Source organism: Urocitellus parryii, chromosome 5 (assembly GCF_045843805.1).
Source record: "Urocitellus parryii isolate mUroPar1 chromosome 5, mUroPar1.hap1, whole genome shotgun sequence".
In the NCBI taxonomy this organism is placed as follows: Eukaryota; Metazoa; Chordata; class Mammalia; order Rodentia; family Sciuridae; genus Urocitellus; species Urocitellus parryii.
Genome location: NC_135535.1, coordinates 14007659 through 14028157, shown reverse-complemented (window position 1 = coordinate 14028157; position 20499 = coordinate 14007659). Strand labels below are relative to the sequence as shown.

Here is a 20499-nt window from a genome sequence, read left to right as displayed (position 1 = left end):
TGAAACTAATGAGTCACGGGGAGAAATCAAGTCTCCAGGGCGGAAAGCAATGGCTTTAAGTCCTGTCTCCACTACTCCTTGGCTCAGAAACCCTGGGTGGGTTCCTGACCAGGTAGCATGGTTTTCTGTTCTGTAGCAAGTGCTCACTAAATGACGCCTGCTGTTAGCAATAGTGATCCCGCCATGATGGAATGCTGAGAACAGCAAATTGCCGCTTTGGGATTGATGCTAGGACCTCGCACTGTACCGTAATTTGCCATCCCATAATATTTGTTAGGCAGCAATCTCAAGAGGACTCTCCAGAATGCTTTAAAGGAGATGCTTTTCCCGACGGAAGCCCCCATGGGGGTGAATGGGCCCATTTCAAGATGGGGAGGCCACCCGCTGCCCCTCTGTTCCCTCTACGTGGGCCTGGCCCGTCACCTACCACCCAGGGCTTGCTGCAGAAGTTGTAGACGGAGTAGAGGGAGTTGACGGCTGGCAGCCCTCCGTACTGGAGGCCGATGACCAGGCTCCGGTAGTCCTCGCCCAGGGCCATACTGTAGGCGTGCTGTCGGACCAGGATGAAGTCGGGCTTGAAGGATCTGCCGAGAGAGTCACCAACAGCATCAGCACAGGGTGGGGGGGAGACTCGCTGGGGCACCAGGGCATGGGCTGTGGCTTGCCAGGCATAGGGCTGACCTGGTGTGGTCACTGCCTTGGGAGCTCTTAGCTCAGAGGGTGTGCGGGGCTGGGAGGGTGAGGATGAAGGTCAGAAGCAGATGCAGCCACTCGTCTTTCAAGTTCAACACTGAAAACGCCATGTACTCTCTCTCTCTCCTGTGATTTTTTTACTGTGATTTTTGAAACCAGGAGAAAATGTATTAAATAATTCAGTAAATAGACCAGATTCTGCTGGCTGTGGGTGCTACGCGGAATGTATCACCTGTGGGGAGACCAACTGCCCCCCACAGTGGGTATTGTGGCCATCAGTTTTGCAGATGGGCACCCAAGGGTCAACGAGATTAAACACCTTGCTCAAAAAGACAAGTTGAAGGTGAGCTGGGGCGCAGTGGAGCCTGCTTATAATCCCAGCAGCTTGGGAGGCTGAAGCAGGAGGATTGTGAATTCAAAGCCAACTCAGCAACAGTGAGGCCCTAAGCAACTCAGTGAGACCCTGTCTCTAAATAAAATACAAAATAGGGCTGGGGTGTGGCTCGGTGGTTGTGTGCCCCTGAGTTCAATCCCTGGTCCCTGCCCTGTAGGTGAGTGACAGGGCTGGTCTGGCTCTCAACCATTTCAGATCAAAGGTGTAGCAGTAGCAACCCCCAGAAGGTAGCAGGAGTATTCACGTAATGGTCAGATGTGTGCCAGGCTCTCTGCCAGGCCCCTCTGAGATGTGATTCTGGCAAAGGCTCAGAGCTGGGGCAGGTCTGGACCATTCGTCCAATTTATAGTTGGGCATGCTGCAGCTCGAAGAAGTTAGCTGACCTTGAACTTGGGTCATCTGGCTCCAAGTCCATACCCTTTTTACCTCATTGCAGGGCTCCTGGTGGATTTACACATGGTTTTATTCACACTGTCAAGGGCCAAACTATTTCTGGATTCCTCGCTTCTAAGTCACATGAAAAAAAACCTCAGCCTCGTTGTAGATATGAGGCCTATGCTCCTCCTGGTGTGCATGATCAATCCACTTAGCTCTTCCGGAGCCAGGCCCTTAACTTCAAATAAATTGTGTCTCTTTAAAATAATTCAAATGTACGTTAAAAATAGCTCTCGAAGGGAAAGGACTGGTCCCCACTGAAGACAGAAGGAAAGAATGTGCAGGTGCAGATGATTCCCAAATCACAGTGAGCGTGGTCCCCCCATATGCCCAGGGCCTGACACGGTGGCAGCAGGTGTGTAATGAATATGTGTTGAAGGGCTGGACAGTGAGCAGGAGCTTCACTCACCTCAGTGCCAAGGGCGACACCAAGGTCCCCTTGGTTAACTGGTAACTCGGGTGAAGGCAGCCACTTGGACAGCGGCATCCTCTTCCTCCAGGGGATGCCTAGTGTGTTCAAGGGATGGCAGTGGGAAGAAATGGAGTGTGTGTGTGTGTGCGTGTGTGTGTGTGTCTCCAACATGGATCTGATGACAAAAAGGAGCACTTGTTTGTAAATGTAACCGTTTTTTGCCTTTATCTGATTTTTTTTTTGGGGGGGGAGAACTAGGGATTGAACCCAGGGCTTTGCAAATATGAGGCAAACACTTTGCCACTGAGCTACATCCCAGCTCCCTTTATCGGATTTTTAAAACAGTATCAAAAAAATCTATGGGAATGCTTTGACAACTAAGAGAAAATTTCTAATAATCCACTATACCGTATTTAATAGGCATCCATACTCTTAAATGATTTTATACTTTCTGTTAATTATGATTTTTGAATTTTTTCACATAGTATTATTATATCAGCGTTTCTCCTGCTATCAAAATACCAGCAAATATTTAGTTTCTGAGAGCTGCATAACAATCCACGGAATGACACGCCACAATGAAGTACCCAGTCACCTACACTGTCTAGAAGGGGGTTTTCAATATTTCACTCCTCCATAATTGCAGACAAATCAATGCCAACATTTTAAACTCTGCTTGTAAGACAGATTCTAAGTGGGATTAATGGATTAAAGGATATGAGTTGTTTTCAAAAAATGTTTCTTTTTTATCTTTTAAGGTACTTTCCACCCATTTCCTATGAGAATGTCCGTCTCACAACAGTCTCATCAACACGGCGGTGTTGGAATACTGTGTTTTTTTGATCACGGACTTCCCCCAAGCTCCTCTGCATCTCGTTGTTGTTTCGGTTTGCATTGTTTGGACACTAGTTACAGTGAGTTTTTTTTTTTTCTTAACCATTTGCATTTTCTTTCCTGTTTCCATCTTTTTCTGTTTTAAAATAAAAGGGGGCCTTTTTTTTGCTCATTGATGAGGGCTTTGTGTGTCAGGGACGCTGCCCTTGACCTAGTACACATGCCAATGTCCTCACTAGATGCCGGCTCATCCCTTCTTCCTAAAGGGCTGTGCATCTTGTTCCAAAGCACACAGACACATTTCCCTTGCCCCCAGTCCAGACTATTAGTGGTTCTTTTTGTTCAGAGAGTCCCCAGGGTTACGGTCTGACCTTGCCCCTCCCTGACAGTGTGGGTTCCAGAAGGGACCCCAGTGGCAGCAAACATGGCGTCTCACTGGGGATAATACCCCCTTCATCTGTGGGGAAGAAGCTGGAGGGCTGATGTTGACGGGCTCCTAGGTTTTCCTTCTTGGCAGAGGATTCATCATGGGGCACAACCAAGATCCAACAAAAACAAAACCTGGCTGCTGAGAGAGAGGGCGTCCAGACCGCGCTCCAGGAGCAGAACTCTCTCCCCATGTCTGGTCCCAGACATCTCTCTTCAGAGCTTCTAAAAGCCACACTGAAGTCAGAATTCTTCTGATGCTTTGACACAAAAGACAAAGGTCAGCTCCAATTTGTCTTTAGGATTTGGACATCTATCTCCAGTGTCCACAACATGCTCTATCAAAGTCATCCCCCTTCCTAAAGCCCACTAAAGTCTCCCAACCACAGCTCCTATGAGTCCACAGGCCCTGGGGTGGGGCTGACCCGCCCCTGAGCCTCGCTGGCCACTCTCCTTCCTCCAGTTCCTCTCCCTGGATGGTCTTGTCCCACGGGGTCAGAGGTGCCTCGTCCTTCAAGACCCCTGTCCCACTGTTGTATCAAACTCGGACCAGCCTCCACAGTGCCCACTTCCTCTTCTTCTGGGCTCCCCTGGACATTTCAGTCGTCCTGCTCCGTTTAGTTGCTTTCCGTCCCTCTCTCTCCTGGAAAGATGTCAGCTCAGTGAGAAGAGGCACCTGCTTGCCTTGGGCAGGGGAACCCTGACGATGTGTTCGGGTGAAGGATCGCATCAGTGAACGTGGGTACCAAGGGGTAGCTCGCCAGCCACCAGGCAGTGGAATGGCCACTGCAAAGGGAGGGGCCTCTTCCCTCGTGGTCCTAGAGAGGAGACCAGGTCTGGTAGCCAAAGTATCCAGCGGGTCACATGCGTCCCCTAGTCACTACAGGGCCACTCTACAGGGACACAATTCAGTATTTACAGAGGAAGGTTAGTGTTACCCAGAAGTTTTTAGCCCCTGGGAGTTCAAGTTGGTCGCCATGACCTCTGAGGATTCTCCCATCCGGTGTGTAAAAGACATTTCCCAGGGTGATGTATCAGGGTGGACAGGCGTGGTAGAGTTTAAGTCTTGTTTTTCATCACTACGGAGAATGCTGAGTCCTTGCTGCATGTCCAGGTCGGAGGGATTGGCGAGGATGATGGAGGAATTAGTAGCTCAGGCCAGGTGCCCAGTCCCTTCCCTTGAACCCAGCACCCCAGCTTCTCCATCCAGCCAGGGGACGGCTAAGTCATGCCTGTCACCCCAACCTCTGTGAATGTGTCCCCAAGGTGCCGACGGAGGTCGGGGATCCCGAGGTGGCTGGGACAGGATCCCTGCTCTCATGACTCTGGCGACCCAGGCGGCTTTGCTAAGTGAGGGAAGGAGCAGGAGCGCGCGGGAGATACTAGGGCGCCAGGTGTGGGCTCAGCTTTCTCTGGGGGTAGGTATGGGTAAGTGTGTGGGGGAGGCTTGGGTCTTGAAAGAAAAGCAGCAACTTGAGAGTGGGCAGGGGTTTGAGGGTGCTCCAGGTCGTGGTGGCACCTGTGGCCAAGGGACGGGCTCTGTCACAGGGCTTAGTGGCCTGCGCTGGCTTTTGCTGGGTCTGCTCGTCTCCTCTCTCTGCCAGCAGAGCTCCCACCAGGGGACCGCATCTCCTTCCCTGGTCGGGAACTGAGTGAGGATTGAACCGCGGAGGCCCAGTGTGAGCTGAGGAGCCCGCTAAGGCCCAGAAGCAAGCTGGGCTGTCGGGGACCACCTTCCTGCTCCACGGAGGCGTCCCTTCAGTCCCAAGTGCTGGTTGGGAACAGAGACGAAGGCCCCGTCAACACCAGCAGAGCCTGGACCCTGCTGAGCTGGAAGCAGAGTGAGCTTTCTCTTCTGAGCTGGGTGAGCTATGGAGGGACCCCCGCACCCCGTTTCCTGTTCCTCAGTAGGTTAAACTGCGTCGGTGGCTTTCTACCAATATTGCTCTGATATCGAGAAGAAGGGGCCAAGTTTCCAGAGAGTTCCGTGGTTGGAGCATAGGTAGGATTTGGCAGCAAGAGATGAGGTTGGGTAAACAGTTCCAGACACCCCAGTTAGGCCCCCTGATCCTCGGCTCTGTCTGCCGTGCCACTGGCCCAACCCTGGGTCTCTCATGCCTGGGCCAAGGAGGTCCCCTTCAGTCCCACACGAGAGGGCACTTCCTGGTTGCAGACTTTCCCTGTTTTCTCTCTCTCTCTCTCTCTCTCTCTCTCTCTCTCTCTCTCTCTCTCTGTTGTTATTTCAGCTTTAGATTTAACAGGACTCTGTTAGTTGGGTTCTTGATCCCAGGTATTTCTCAGAAGTGGCTGCTGGCACGGCAGGGGAAGCCAAGGAGGATGGGTAATTAAACGGCAAGGACGGGACAGGTGATTCATGGTAGGGATTATGCAGGCTCCAGGCAGCGTGGAGAGGCAGGGGGCCAGAGGCTGAGTGACTTCTGGCCGTTGGAGAAGTGTCATAATTCCCTCAACTATGCAGAGGCCGCAGTAGCAAGAAGGGATCTTGGCGGGGCTTTGCCTGGGACCTGAGTTAATGAGCAGAAGCCTCATTATTCTCAGCTGCTTGACGGCTATTTTGTCATTGTCCCCTGTCCTTCACGATCCCAGCCGGCCCAGAGGGACGATCACGCCGATTGGGGTCACCTGCTGGCTCCTGGTACCCAGATCAGGCCCCAGCCAGGCCCTGGGGAGGTTCCAGACTCTGACCTTCCTGTGTTCCGGCAGAGAGACGTCACGCTTTCTTCCCGCTTCCCTGGACTTCTGTCCTTTAGTGCAACCTGTGGTACCACGTCTAGTGGGAGTCACCCAGGAGGCCGAGCAAAACAGCAGCGGAAGGGGGGCAACCCAGGGTCCCCAAGGCTTCCCATCCCACCACCCCGCTGCAAGAAGACACCAGAGGAAACAGGCGCCGTGCAGATGGAGGGCTGGGCCTGACCATATGGAAGGACTTTGGGAAGGAGCGATGCTTCCCGCCAGCCTGGGGGCTGTAAGAGATTAGTCCAGGCCGAAAAGAAACGAGGTGGCAGCCAACCAAGAATCTGAGGAAGAGCAGACGAGGGGAGGCCACCTCCAGGCTGGGCGGACAGGCGGCAGGGCAGCTTCCAGCTGCAGGCCGGAGGGGAAGGGGCCCCGTGGGGATGGCAGGCAGCCGGGCTCTGTGATGAATCCCGGGGCCCTCTCTGCAGAGTACTGGGAGGTTAATAAAACCCAGATGCGAGTTGCTAGAGGAAGTGAATTCCTCATCTCCCGTCTCGGCCCCAGGATCTCGGTGTCTTGATCCTGATCAGTTCCTTCCCTTTCATGTCAGACAAGGAGTCCCCCAGACTCCAGCCTCTTCCTCTTTCACCCAGGAGAGATCCTGCCTGTTACGGTTTGGATTGTGTCCCACCCGAAAGACAGGTGGAAGTCCCGAGCCCTGTTGCCCACGAAGGTGACCTGATTTAGAGATAAGGCCTTTGCAGATGTGGTCAAGCTAAGATGGGGACACGCTGGAGCCGAGTGTGCCTAATCTCATGACCGTGCCTTTATAAGAGGGGAATCGGGACGAGGACAATACCCAGAGAGGAAGAGGAGAATGTCATGAGATGAAGGAATGAGTCAGAGATCACAGTCCTGTGTCTGGGATCCAGGGAACACTTTGGCAACTCTCAGAAGCCAGCAAGAAGCAAGAAAGATTCTGCCCTAGAGCTTCCTGCCGACACCTCAATTTCCAGCTTCTGGCTTCCAGGATTCTGGGAGAGTAAATTTCTGTTGTTGAAGCCACCCAGCCCTGGCACTGTGTTCTGGCTGTCTCCGGAACCAAATCTACTGTGCGACCCCAATATTCCCTCTGCTTAGCAGCTTCACGGCTTTCTGGCTTTCCCATCCACAGTCCTGTTCTCCAGTGGCCAAAATAGCAGTTGTCTTCGTCTGTTGAAGCTACTATAGCAAAATGCCCCAGGCTGGGTGGCTTATGAACAACAGAAGCTGATTTCTCATGGTTCCGGAGGCTGCAAAGTCCAAGGTCAAGGCACCGGACAGATTTAGTGTCTGCTGAAGGTCTACTTCCTGGTTCATGGTTGATGTCTTCTAGCCGTGTCCCCGCAAAGCAGAAGAGACAAGGGAGCTCTCCTAGACCTCTTGATAAGGCCACGAGTCCCACTCACGAGGACTCCACCCTCAGGACCTTGTCACGGTCCACAGGTCTCACCCAATACCGTCACAGTGCGCGTCCCTCAAGCATAGCCAGCCCCAACCTTGGCCATAAGAAAACCTTTATTTCGAGGTTAAAAATGAGCTGAAAGTTTGGGGATGTTCATTTTTACATGAAACAATGAGCAGATTGGCAAACCTATAAGCTTGCAGAGGTGGTTTTTTTTTTGGAATAGAGAATCACTCAAAGGCCAACCTCAGGATTGGAAGGGGAAGGTGGGGAATAGGAAAAAGCCGTGAGGTTGTCGTCACTGCGGAAACAATGAAAGACGTGGAGTGAGGTCATGTCGTGGAAAGTGCCACGGCCCAAGTTCACGTGACCTCGGACAACGGAAGAGAGAAACGGTCTGATGATTTCAGCAGTGAAACATGTCGGAAGGAGAGATGGAAAACGGCTTGTCAGGTAAGGCGGTGAGACGACTGTGGGATTTCTTTGGAAAATTTGGTTGTGACCTGGTTTGAGCACTAACTGAGATTTCACTTGGCACCCATTGGATCAATGGATGGACGGACGGATGTGTGGATGGATAGATAGACAGGGAAACAAGTCTCCTCCTAGACCTTAAAGCCCCATGAGCTGTCTCCCTTCTCCCTTCTCTCTCTAGACCTGTGGGACAAGGCCGTCCGTGCCGGCCAGCCCTCGGCCATGCACCCATCTCTGTGGTCCTCTCCGGTGGCCTCTTTTTCTCTCCAGTGAAATGGCACTGAGGTCCCTTATCAATGCCAAAGCCTCAGATCAGATGGCTTCTGTGTCCCCGCTCTCTCTGATTTCTCATCCTAGCTAATGCACAGTGACACTCTCCTCGGAGCCCTCTTTGGAGCCTGAAGAGGAAAACTGACAAGGAAACGGAGGCCGGGAACTATTCAGGAACTTGCCAAAGTCGCACGGCCATCGGGGAAGAGACACGCGTCAGCCCCTCAGCCTGCTGACTCTGGAGCAGGGTTTCTCACATCAGCACTCTGCGTATTTTGGAGCTGGATGATTCTTGGCTGCGGAGGTGTGTGTCCTGTGCATTCTAGAATGTTAGGTACATCCCTGGCCTCAAGCCATTAGACACGGTAGCAATTCCCTGCCCGGCGGTGGCGACTAGAAATGTCTGCCGACATTGCCAAGGGCTCGGTGGAATCGTCTCTCTTCAGGGGCTTTTCCCATCTTGTCCTCACAGGCAGATAATGAGAAGGACTCAGATTTATAGATCGCTGCGGCTGTGCCAGGAATCATTTCTAGGCCTTTAATTATGTTATCTTTAATTCTCACAAGGACCTGACAAGATATCCTCATTTCTCAAGAAACTCAGCTACAGAGAGATTAAGCAAAGGGGGAAGGAGATCCACCTAAGATTCGGATGCGCGTCTTTAGGCTCCAAAACTCATTTGGTAGCAGGGGATTTGGGCTCAGGGACCTCTGAGGGTGCTCTTGGGCTCTTCACTTCCAAACACGGCTTTCAACTCCTTCCCTCTCCTGTGCACTCCCTTGCTGTATTCTGTCACCTAGGAAAAGTTTCTAAGAATCAGGACTGACCGTCGGGTCCTCGCTGAGTGCCAGGAACCTGTGGGAGGGCCTTTTAAGCCATGTGTCCTAGAATCCTCACACAAAACCTCTGTGAAGTCAGTACGTAGCTTGACCTGGGTTCCCCGGAGGCAGACACTGAAACAGAGATTCCTGGAGACAGCGCTCTGCGCTGGGAAGTCTCGGGGTAAAAGCTGGGCTTGGCCAGATCCACGGGGTCCCTGGATCTTGAGAAAAGAGGGCTGGGCCGTGTCCTCGGTAGCAGTCACAGATTCCCCTGGCAGGTGGCGGTGGGGGGAGTTTGGCCTCTCCGCCAGCTCAGAGATGCAGTTGCCGTCAGCTGAAGGTGACGCAGAGGGCCATGGGCAGAGCCACTGCTGGGTGCACCAGCTGTCATAGAGGAACTGAGCAAAGAACAGGCTCAGTTATGCAGAACTAGTGCTGGCCCCTGTGGCGGAGCAGGCGAACTGAGACCCGAGGGCTTAGACCCATTCCCAGGAATCATCCAGCCCACAGGTTGGAGTGTCAGATGGTTCCGGCCACACACTAACTGCATCGCTGAAAAATGCAGGTCTGAAGGGCCTGTTTCCCGGGCACAGTGAAGACACCCGTGGGTGCTGAGATGTGCTTGGAAAGACTGTGGGAGCTGCCACCCTCCAGGCTGGGGGCCTCTGGGTCAGGGCTCTGGAGGGTGCTGCCCTGGCCCAGAAGGGTCCTGGGGCAACGCCTGAACTTCGAGAGCTGTCCGAGGCCTGCTCCCTGCGCAGGGCCGGCCTCCTGCCAGCTGCCCGACAGGGGACGGGAACATTATTCACGGGGAGATAAGGCAGCTGGTGAGAGATGGGCCTCCAGCTGCTGTGGCTCAGCCGCGGCTGGAAGGGATGCTGGAGCAGCAGAGGGAGCAGGGAGGGGGAGGCCCATTTAAGATAAAAAATGATGGCGTGGCTGAGGGCTGACAGGGGACGCATTTCAGCCCAGGCCGGGAGTGAGGACGCACTTATACCCGGGCCTTCCCCCACCGTGTCCGCCTGATGGGCTTCCCTTGGGCCAGCTGTGGGACCAGCCGGGGCGGCTCAGCTGTCCCCTGGGCAGGAGATTCCCACCTGGTGAGTGGCCCCTCTGTGCCAGCCGAGGACTGGGTCCAGGAAGAGCTCCACGCTCCTGTCTGGGTCACAGCCTGAAGTCAGTAGGTGGCCCCCACAGTGACCTGGTGGCACCCGTCTCAGGGGACCTGGCCCTTTCCGGCTGCTGCCCTAGACCTGCCCTCTTCCCTCGCAGCTAGCCCACGCAGATGGAAGTTTCCAGATTGGGGAGCTGGAGGGTCCGCTCCTCCCTCCCGGTCCCTGCCAGCCCCACCCCACCACAGCCCGGCTGTCCCTTGCGTCCTGTTTCCCTCCAGGGCTGTGAGCCCCAGCAGGGAGGGTGGACGCTGGGTGACATCTATACTTCCAGGACCTGGCCAGGTGCAAAGACTCAATGCTCCATAGAATGATTCAACTAAAGGGAGCCCCTCAGGGGGACCCCAGTGTGGGGACTGAGCAGCCCTGGAGAGAGAGGCCCTGCGGGGGGCGGGGAAGAGCCCCCTCCCCTCCTGCTGGAGACACATGGCAGCGATTTTCAGGACCCTCACCAGGCGGGGTTTCCAACGTAAATGCTTGCAGCCGCACCTCCGCGGTGGGCAGGAACTTCTCAAGACAGGAGCTTGGCGGCGCCCGCTCAGCCCAGGGGAGAGGACGGGAGCAGGTGTAGAGCCAGCTTCCTGTGTCTGGCCTGTCCTGTCTGGGCTGGTTGGCACTTGCCAACCCACCCTCTTCACTCCGGCTCAGGGATTCTCCATCTTGGCTGCATTCAAGAATCCCCAGGGGAGCCCTTAAAACTCTTCACACCAAGTCCTTCCTCCTCTTCCTCAGTCCCCAGATATTCTGATAGACAGCCAGGGGCCACATCCGGGTGCTTTGGTCCATGACCGACCATATATACGAAGGGGGTCCTGAGATGATACTGGGGCCGAAAAATTCCTGCCACTCAGTGAGATCATTAGCATCACGACACCATAGAACAACACAGTGTTGGTGGCGACGTGGGCAGACACACCTACCGAGCTGCCCACCCTATAAAAATAGAGCACAGATGATAACGTGCAGCAGATGATACTTGATAAGTACAAAAAACTGTGTTGTGAATACAAATAACTCTGTTGCTGGTTTTGTAAATACTATACCACACTTTAAAATCATTCTAGACTGTATTACTTCCATTTATTTAAAAAAAAAAATTAGGACCAGGCACGGTAGCATCCACCTGTAATCCTAGCGGCTCAGGAGGCTGAGGCAGGAAGATCACAAGTTCAAAGCCAGCCTCAGCAAAAGTGAGGCACTAAGCAACTCAGTGAGACCCTGTCTCTAAATTAATAATAATAATAATAATAATACAAAACGGACTAGGGACGTGGCCCAGTGGTTAAGTGCCCCTGGGTTCAATTCCTGGTGCCAAAAACCAAAACAAAACAAAAGTCAGTTTACTATAAAACTGTTGTGTTATTCCAGCAGCCGCCTCAGACACATCATGGTTGCCTACAAAGGTCATGTCCAGCGACTGACCCATGTCACCTAGGTGTGGGTGAGTACACTCCATGATGTGCGCTAGGGATGAAATCGGAGCACCTCCCCTTTGTCGAATTCAGCATGACTCTAACCAGCCTGATGTGGTCAATTGAGACGGGGGTAGTTTTAATGTGAAGTCAAGGTGGAGAACTCCTGAGGTGCTCCTTGCAAAAAAAAAAAAAAAGAGAGCTGTCCCAAGGAGGGGACCTCTTCATTCGATGAATATTTATTGAGCATCAATTATTTAAAAGGCATTGAGGAAGGAACGAGTTTGAGATCCCTGGCCTCTGGAGTAGGTAAGTGGAGAAGTGGTGTCCGTTGGCTGGTTCTGGTGTTCAGCCTGGGAATGGGAGAGTCCTGGTACCACCGAAGTCCTCTTCCGATACCACTGATCCCAGGATGAGCTCCTGTTGAGTTCAGTAAGCGGCTGCTGGATACCAGAGCCAGGTGGTCATGACACGCGTGTTACCTGGGGTGTGTCTCCAGGTTCAGCTGGGTGTGGATTTCTTCTTTCCCCTGCTAGGCGGGACTTCCCTCACTCCTGCCGGCCGAGGAGCACGTTAGCATGATGACCTTGTGACACGGGGTCTGGCTGAACCCAGGAAACGTTTCTAGGTATTTAGATACGCTCCTCACTGACGCTGTTTGTTGATGGACTCCCTTCAAGGGGTGCTGCTCGTCAGGCCAGCACCAGAGAAGCGCACGTGGGCTCATCAATCCTTCCACCAACTCGTATCAACGTTCGTGGAGTGTAGACTCGGGGTTCAAACCCTGGCTCTACCACTGCACAGTGGTGTGATCTCAGGAATACTGGGTAACATTTCTGTGTCTCAGTTTACCCATCTGTTTTGGTTTCGGTAAATGGTGTTCCCCAAAAGGTTCATGTGTGAGACAAGGCGAGAATGTTCCGAGGTAAAGTGAACAGATGAGGAGAGTTGTAACTCAACCAGTGGATTAATCCACTGATGTGGATGAAGTGGGTTGCAACTGTAGGCAGGTAGGCTGTCACAGGAGAGTTAGGTCACAGGGGGGCAAGGCATTGGGGTACATATTTTTTCTCTGGTGAACAGAGCGTTCTCTCTCTCCTCTCTCTCTCTCTCTCTCTCTCTCTCTCTCTCTCTCTCTCTCTCTCTCTCATTGCCATTTCCTGAGCTATTTTCCTCTGCAGGGGGTGGGGATCACGTTGCTCTTTCTCCCCTCAGGCCCAGAGCAATGGAGCTGGCTGGCTGTAGACGGAGACCTCTGAAACTCTAAGTGCAGAATAAACTTGTCCTTCTCTACGTCATTCTTGTGGGGTCTTTTTGTCACAGTGATGGAAAGCCCAAAACATCATCTATAAACAAAACAAAACAAGAAAACATAGGATGCATCCATCCTATGCACCCAGGCTGTTGTGATAAGGATGAAATCAGCCAATCCAGACAGAGCTAGGGAGCATCAGGCAGCCGGGAGTCCTCAATTAGCGATGAACCTGATCTTGGAGGCTCTTCCTTTAAGAAGGGGGTCTGAAGATCCATTTCCGTGTCGTGGGCCCTGGGGCAGCCCTCCCAGCTTTCCTGCTACGGCAGATGGTGTGGTTCGGGGATGTTTTCAGCATCCTCCTGAGGATCTATTGTTAAAGGCTGAGTCCCCTGTGTGCTGGTGTTGGGAGAGGGTGGAACCTCGAAGAGATGGGCCTAGAGGGAGTCATTTGGTCACTGAGGGCATGACATGGGACAGATGGAGGTAGTTCTTGTCCTCCCTTGGGTATTTCTCAGAAGAAGCTCATTACGACCTTCTGAGCCCGGCCCTCAGTGGACTCTGGCATCTTGGTTCCAGATAGGATGCTCCTCCTGCATGCACTCTGCCCTTTGCCATGGGTGCCTCACTAGAGCCTACACCCTGGAGTTTGGACTTTAAGCCTCCAAAAGTGTGAGCTAACTCAACCCCTTCTCTTCATAAAGTGAGCCGCCTCGGGGATTTTGTTGTAGTCACGTAAAGCTGACTAATAGAGCTGGCAACGCGACTTCCTAGAGTCCCGACACCATGCAGTGTCCTTGGTAAGGCAATCCATGGTGAAAATTGTATCTAGGGTTTTGCATTCGCCTTCCACATTCCTTTTCCGCACCACAACAGTCTTGGTAATGAACTTCAGATGTTTTTCCAAGGCCATGGATTAAAAGTCTTCTGTGTAGCATATTCTGGAAATGGCTTCATATCAGTACAAGAGAGACGCATCTTTATTTTCAATTTCATCTCAGCAGATGATTCTAGTTTATTTAATAAGTCCCCAGTGCATGGACAATTGGGTTGTTTCTGATCTCTGGCTATTAACACACACTTCAGAGAATAAAACTCATCTTAGCTTGTACGTGAGGTAGAACTTCAGTTGCTTGCCACCAATTTGGAATGTCATGCATATAAGTGATGATAAGAATATTGCATACCGTGGAGCTGGGTATAAAAATAAATCAATGAGGGATGTTTGTCCTCAGCTGCTCTATCGTCTGCACGTAAGATGGCTTGGGCAGCGAGTGACGGTGACGAGCGAGTCAATAAAGGAAATGTGTCCGCTCATACCACTGAGATGGGCAACTCACAGGGCTGAGAAAGTCAGAGGCTCCGTGTCACACCCAGGACCTAAGTGCTGTCTGTTCTGATTTCTGTTCTCTCTTGCCCTCACACTGTTCCTCCAGGTGTTCAGTGAGCCCCCTCGGCTCCCTGGGTCACACTCCCTGCCCTTTCTTGGGTTACTATTAAGAAGCTGGTGAACTTTCCAGAATTCTCCAGCAGGCCCCTCTCCCGGGCCTTACTGGCTGGAACTGTATCACGTTCCCCTCTCTGCGCACCTCCCTCAGTGGGAGCAGAATGACCACAACTGGCTGAAACTAAGAGGGACATCTGTTCCCAGATCCCCTGAGTAAACTCGGGGTCTGGCAAGCCAGAAAGGAGGTGGGCAAACCGAACACAGCGGGACCTCCCGAAGCCTTTCTTTTCATGGAAAGCCCTGAGCTATTCTTTCAAAGAATCGGCTCTTGGAGTGTGTGTGTTGAAGAGAAGGCATTGCTAAGTGGATCTTCCGTGACACACACACCAATAGATTTAAAATGCCGTCGTCACTCTTAAATTCTGCTAGACGGCTTTAGTGAGGGGAATCGGAAACTGCAAACCCGAGGCTCCCCGTCACTTCTGCAGGCAGGGCCTGGAGAACTTTCTTTGCTCTCTGGACCTCCTTTTGTCTCCCTTGTAGAAATGACATCATGGAGGCAGGTTTGATGTCAGAAAAGGAGGTGGGCTTTGCACTCGGACCTGGTTTAGGACCCCAGCTCTGCTGTCACCGTAACCATGGTAACCGTGGCGTGCTTTGGAACTGCCTCCTCATCAGTAAATGGGGGACAAGATCTGCAATTCTCAGGTCCATTGAATATCTATAAACTGTAGAGGTGTTGTCTGCATAAACTAAAAGGTACCGTTTAAGTTGCACAGTCTGATGACCTTGACAAATGTCTACACCCCCGGAACCATCATGCCAATCAAGAGACGCACTTTCATCACCCCAATTTGCTTTATGCCCCTCTATGGTTAATCCTGCACCTAATCTGCCCTTATTCCCTTGGCCCCGAGTGGCCTCTAGGGTTTCAGTGACGGTGGAGTAGTTTTGCATATTCTAGAATCTCCTATCAGTGCTTTCTGCCTCTAGCTTGTTTTTCTTACCATAAAGTCATCATAATGTACCACAGTGCGAGCGTGGGTGGGACCCGAGACTGGCTTTCATGATGTGGCAGAGGTGATGGAATGTCACTCCTGCGATGGTCCCTTCCTGAGACTCCACCCGACTAGCAGACCGGTTCTCCCCTGTGCACTTTGAAGAAGCAGACCGCACAATGTGGTGGGAAGACTCATGGCAAGGGCCAAATGACGACCTCTAGGAGCTCAGGGCGACCTCGAGGAGCTGACGGAGACCTCCACTTACAACCAGCAGGGAGCAGGGCCCTCAGTTTTGTAGCCACAAGGAACTAAATCCTGCCAACAGCTGAATGAGTTTGGAAGTAGTCCCACTGCCAATCCAGCCTCCATATGAGACCCGAGCCCCGGATGAGGGCTTTCCTCTTTTTTCTTGTTTGCAGCACAGGGGAACAGAACCCAGGGACATTCTACCACTGAGCTACATCCCCAACCTTTTTTTTTTTTTTTTTTTTTTTTAATTTTGAGACAGAGTTTGGCTAGGTCACCCAGGCTGGCCTCAGACTTGCAATCCTCCTGCCTCAGCCTCCGTCGTCGCTGGGTTTACAGGCATGGCCCAAGGTACCCAGCTTCAGGTGACCTCTCACCTTGGAGAAGATCCAGCTAAGTTATTCCCAGACAAACGCCCACGCAAACTATGAGATGATATGTGAGGTTTTAAGGCAACGAGTGTAGAAAGACGACTCACACCTCTTGGTGGTGTGCTCCTCTTGTCACTGAGAAGCCTTTCTCGTGCGGCTGTAGCACATTTTGTGTATCTATTTTGTTTATCTATTCACCAGGTGATGCACCCTGGATTGAGGGCTGTGATGAATGAAGTGGCTCCGAGGAGGATTCTTTTAAAAGTCACTGAGTGGACATGTTTCATTTCCCTTGGGGAACAGCCTAGTAAGAGGACGGTCGGACTCTGCGATGCATACATGTTTAACTCAATGTCCACCATCTCGCGTGCCCTCCCGCTCTGGACAAGAGTCACAGCTGCTCCGTAGCCCTGCCCCCGACAGTCTGTCCTCTCGGTTCTTAAGATTCCCTATCTCATGGTAGGCTTTGGTTTCATTTTCCTGGTGGAGAATGGTGCTTGATGTTGGGGGCTTGTGGGTGATGTCTTCTGCATCCTCCTTTGCCAGGTACCTGTCTAAATCTCCAGAGACTGCCCCCCGCAGGGACGTCTCCGGACCGTATTATGAATGCAGTGAGATCGGTATTGAATCAACATGAAGTCAAGGAAGACTGTGAGGTTTGGGGTGTTATTATTTTTAAGGTCACTTAGAAAGAAATCTGTCTGATTCTATAAAATACGCCTTTAAAAGATCGGTTCTAAATCATCGTCCTGTGGGAGAGGAGGGGAGAAAGAGAGAAAGAGGACGAGGTGAAGTAACAGGGAGGGGGCAGCGGGGCAGGGGGTCCCCAGGACTGAACCTCGAAGGCTTCACGGGAGGGAGGCTGTGCCCAGGCGAGGGGCCAGGGGCGTTCTGCCTTGGAGACATCAAAGTGAAGCCTCTGTACGAGGCTCTGTCCCGGCCTCCAGCTCCGCCAGACCTGGCACCCAGAGGGTGGCAAGCCCCTCTGTTTACAGCAGCAGAGACTCGGGCTTTGTGCTGCCACCTGCAGTGCATTAGCGCCTGGGCCTGCCTAGCGCTCAGCAGGGTGGGGGCTGGGGGACCAGGCCCAGCACATGGAGGGGCTGCTGCGGCACCGGCACCAAGAGCCGCTCTCATCAGGGAGGCTAAAATTAGCAGGTCCTCCTCCTCGCGCTCCTCTCCCCAGCTCCTTGACCACCATCCTGCAGCTCACGGCTGGCTCTGAACAGCCCTGCTCCCAGGGGCTCCGGAGGCCTGGCTTCCAAAGGGGTCACTCGGGGACGGTGCCCAAAGCTTCCCAAGACTCAAAATATCCTCAGGGGAAATAAAACATTTTACAGGGAATTTTTTATTTTTTATTTTTTATTTTTTGCTAATAAATGTGACACGTGCTTATTTAAAAGGTGGGGGACCACAGCAAGATATAAAGAAGAGGATAAGAAACAAACGTTTCAGAATTCACAGATGATGATTCCATTTCAACGTATTTCCTCCCAGATTTCCAACATGTAAAGATATATGCAAACACATGCATTTCTAAACAACATCAGATTATGCACACATGCCCTCCTGGGACTTATTAGTTTCAGGGATCTTTATGTTCCAAAATATGAACATCTGGACTTTTTTTTTTAACAACCTAGTATTTCATAGTGGGTGAGAATTTTGACTTTTATAAGTTATCACAAAGGCTTCTGGAGAGAATGTTATCTGTAAGCTCATCTTTTTTTGTCTTTCCTAATTTTTTCTTGCCAAAAGTAGTAGAAAACTTACTGGATCAAAGGCCATGAGCATATACGTTTAGGCTGTCAGGTAGACAACTCATTAATTTCCACTTTTATCAATAGTTTATTAAAATCTCAGTTTGGTTTACTATTGGCAACATTCAAATTCATTTTTTTAATCTTTTTGATTCAGGAAAAAAATGTTTTCTGGTGTTCTTCATCTATTCTTTGATAATTATTGAGATTGAGCATCTTTTTATGTATTTGTTCACAGATCATTCCTTCTTTTTGGTGGATTACTTATTTACAGCTACTGTTTATTTTTATGTTGGAATGTTAATCTTTATTGATTTCTAAGAACTATTTACATATTGAGGCAGTCATCTGTTGCCAAAGCTTGCAAATATGTTCTCTGAATCTATCATTTCTATGAGCCATGGCCCACAATGCAGCAGAAGGTGGTCTAGATGTTCTAGGTCCTTCCATCCCACTGGTGGGCAATACGTGAAAGTTCCTTTTTGTGCTCTCCTTCTGGAATGATTACTCCCTAAGGAAATATCCCATCCTCCTATTTAATGTATCTTCTTGTACTGCAGAGTGTGGAGAAGCGCTGTGGCTGGGATTTTGAATACAAGCAGAATGAGCAATTAGAAGCACTTGGGGCACAGAACCCCGGTGGCAATCCTCTCCCCCTATGGCTGTTTCCTGCTGGCAGAGAAACGTGGACCTGGGGGGGGGGTCAGGTCTGCAGGGTTCACGAACTTCCTGGACGTCCAGCCTAGAGCTTGCCTTTCCAGTCCTTTCAACAGCATTCTAGATGGCTCAAGATGTCTCAGCCTCCTTTCTGCTAAAAATCCCTGCAATCCTTTCTGTGGCCTGCACCAAGTCTTGGTGAATTTTTCTAGTACTTTCTATGGCTTCTAAGTCCTGCCACTCTTCCGGTCTCTCCAGGTCATCTTGCAATCCTTTCCAGCCATGGGGCAATTCACTCCTCTCTGAAGGGAGCCCAGAGTGCTCCCTGCAGTATCTTCAGCATCCTCTAACGGTTTTTATAAATTCTTTGCATCTATATTTCTTTGCAAATGATACAGCACAATGAAAGGGTGGGTTCTGCCTGGAGTTCATATCCTGGATCAGTCAATCCTACTTGAGCCTCAGTTTGCTTGTCTGTAAAGATCATACCACAGGATGGTAGTGTCCACACAGGACTCTTCTCAGAGCCACACAGGACTCTTCTCAGGCAGGCAGCAGGTGCTCGGTACCTACCACCATATAATCCATCCAGTCCCCTTTCCGTATCTTAGAGTGGCTCTGGGAAAAGTACTAATCTCATCCTCTGTTCCTCAACTTCCTTCCTTGCAAATGAAGAAGCCTAGTATCTACCTTGCAGAATCTTGAAGTTCAGAGGAAATAATAAAACTGGAGGCATATTCTGGGTCTACATAGAAGGTGTTCTTTGGGGTCCAGGTTTTGTGTCCAGCCCACTTTTTAGTTATTAACAAAAGCCATACCACGCAGAGTCATTTCCTTTACTCGGAAGGTGTTTACTGTGCACTTAACTGTGCGCCAGGCACTCTGCTGGAATGAGAGATGGAGGTGAAGGGGGTAGATGTGATCTCTGGTCTTAGGGGCAGCGGTGGGGGGACAGACAAAACCCCAAACGCATTTAAACACGTGCGTACCTTTATGGTTTGTGATGAGCGTGGCCGAGGACACAGTTAGGGGACTGTACCAATCCAAGGCTGGACCCTGGTGCAGGGCTGAGAGTCACCTGTGTTGAAGGGGAGGGAGGGGGGAAGGACTCTCTGCTCTTGGCTTCTCTGGAAAGTTTCATGAGTGAAAGGGATCGTGGGGAGAAGGGCCCATTTCTAGGGTGGGGCAGGTGAAGGAGTGAAGAGCGAGGACTTGGGTGAGACCAAGGGGAAGAGAGAGCAGCCCAGAGAGTCTGAGAAGTGGGCCCTTCAAGAGGCACGTGGGCGAGAGGCCAAGGGAGAGGGGCAGGGAATCTGTTGTCCGGGATCCGTTCCTGGCCCCCGTAAGGTAACGGTGACGAGCCCTGCTTCCTGCTGGAGGCAGAAGAGATGAGAAAGACATGGAACCCGGTCGCTGACGTGGCTCCTAGTCCTGCTCCCTCACATACCCGCTGCGGGACCATGGACTCGACCCCCCTAACGGCCTTCCCTGGAGTCTGTTCATGGACTTGTGCCCGCTGGGGGCTCATCCATTCCCTCCCTTCCTCTGCCACGTCTCGGGTAGTGACCGGGTACCAGGCACGGTGCCAGACGCCGGCTGTCCTCGCCCCCACTGAACTCCTGTGCACCCAGACGCACCCAACTCAGTCGGGGACCTGATGGAGACATCCCGGGGGCACAGAGGAGGGAGTGGCTTCCGGGAGGACAGTTTGAAAACAGGTAGCCTTGGGCAGGAGGCGGAGGGGGGCGTGAATCAGGAGACTGCCCCGACACGCAGGTGCGCGGGAGCTACACGATGGCTCGCGGGGGAAAAGGGGCGTCTGCGCTCCAGAGTCAGAGGAGACCCCTGAGAAGCCACAGGTCTCCACCCCTGCATGAGACCCAGGGGAACACCACTCATTCACACCCCAAATGAGCCCCAAGAGAGCCCCAGGGGTCCACACGCCCGCCCACATTTGCATCCCCTGGTCTGCAATCCCCTTGACATTGGGTCTCCCTCCTCACCCCCCATGTTTGTTCAGACATCTTCTGGGTGGAGGAAGTCTTCCCTGAGCATGGCAGGTGAGCTGGCCGCCCCTCTGCTGTCCCTGTCTCTGTCACACACACCTCTCCCTGTGGCCCTCTGCACCCAACCACACGCATCTGCTTGACCATTAGGTTCCTCCGGGGGTCCTCGTGGAGGGCAGACAGTGCCTTCCTTCTTCCCCGCATCACAGCCTGTGACTGCAGCCTAGAGCCGGCAGGCGCTCAGTCACCACTGGATCAATAGCGTTGGGTCTGG

The 20499-nt window shown here is 52.1% G+C and overlaps 1 protein-coding gene across 2 annotated transcripts in view; it reads right to left on the bottom strand.

The window, feature by feature from the left end:
• Positions 1-20499, bottom strand: part of Syn3 (synapsin III) — a 378592-nt gene that overhangs the window by 265268 nt on the left and 92825 nt on the right. For both annotated transcript variants that reach the window (XM_026396709.2, XM_026396711.2), the window contains one exon: positions 428-584. In XM_026396709.2, the coding sequence (XP_026252494.2) occupies positions 428-584 (157 nt within the window). The remainder of the gene's footprint in view (positions 1-427; positions 585-20499) is intronic.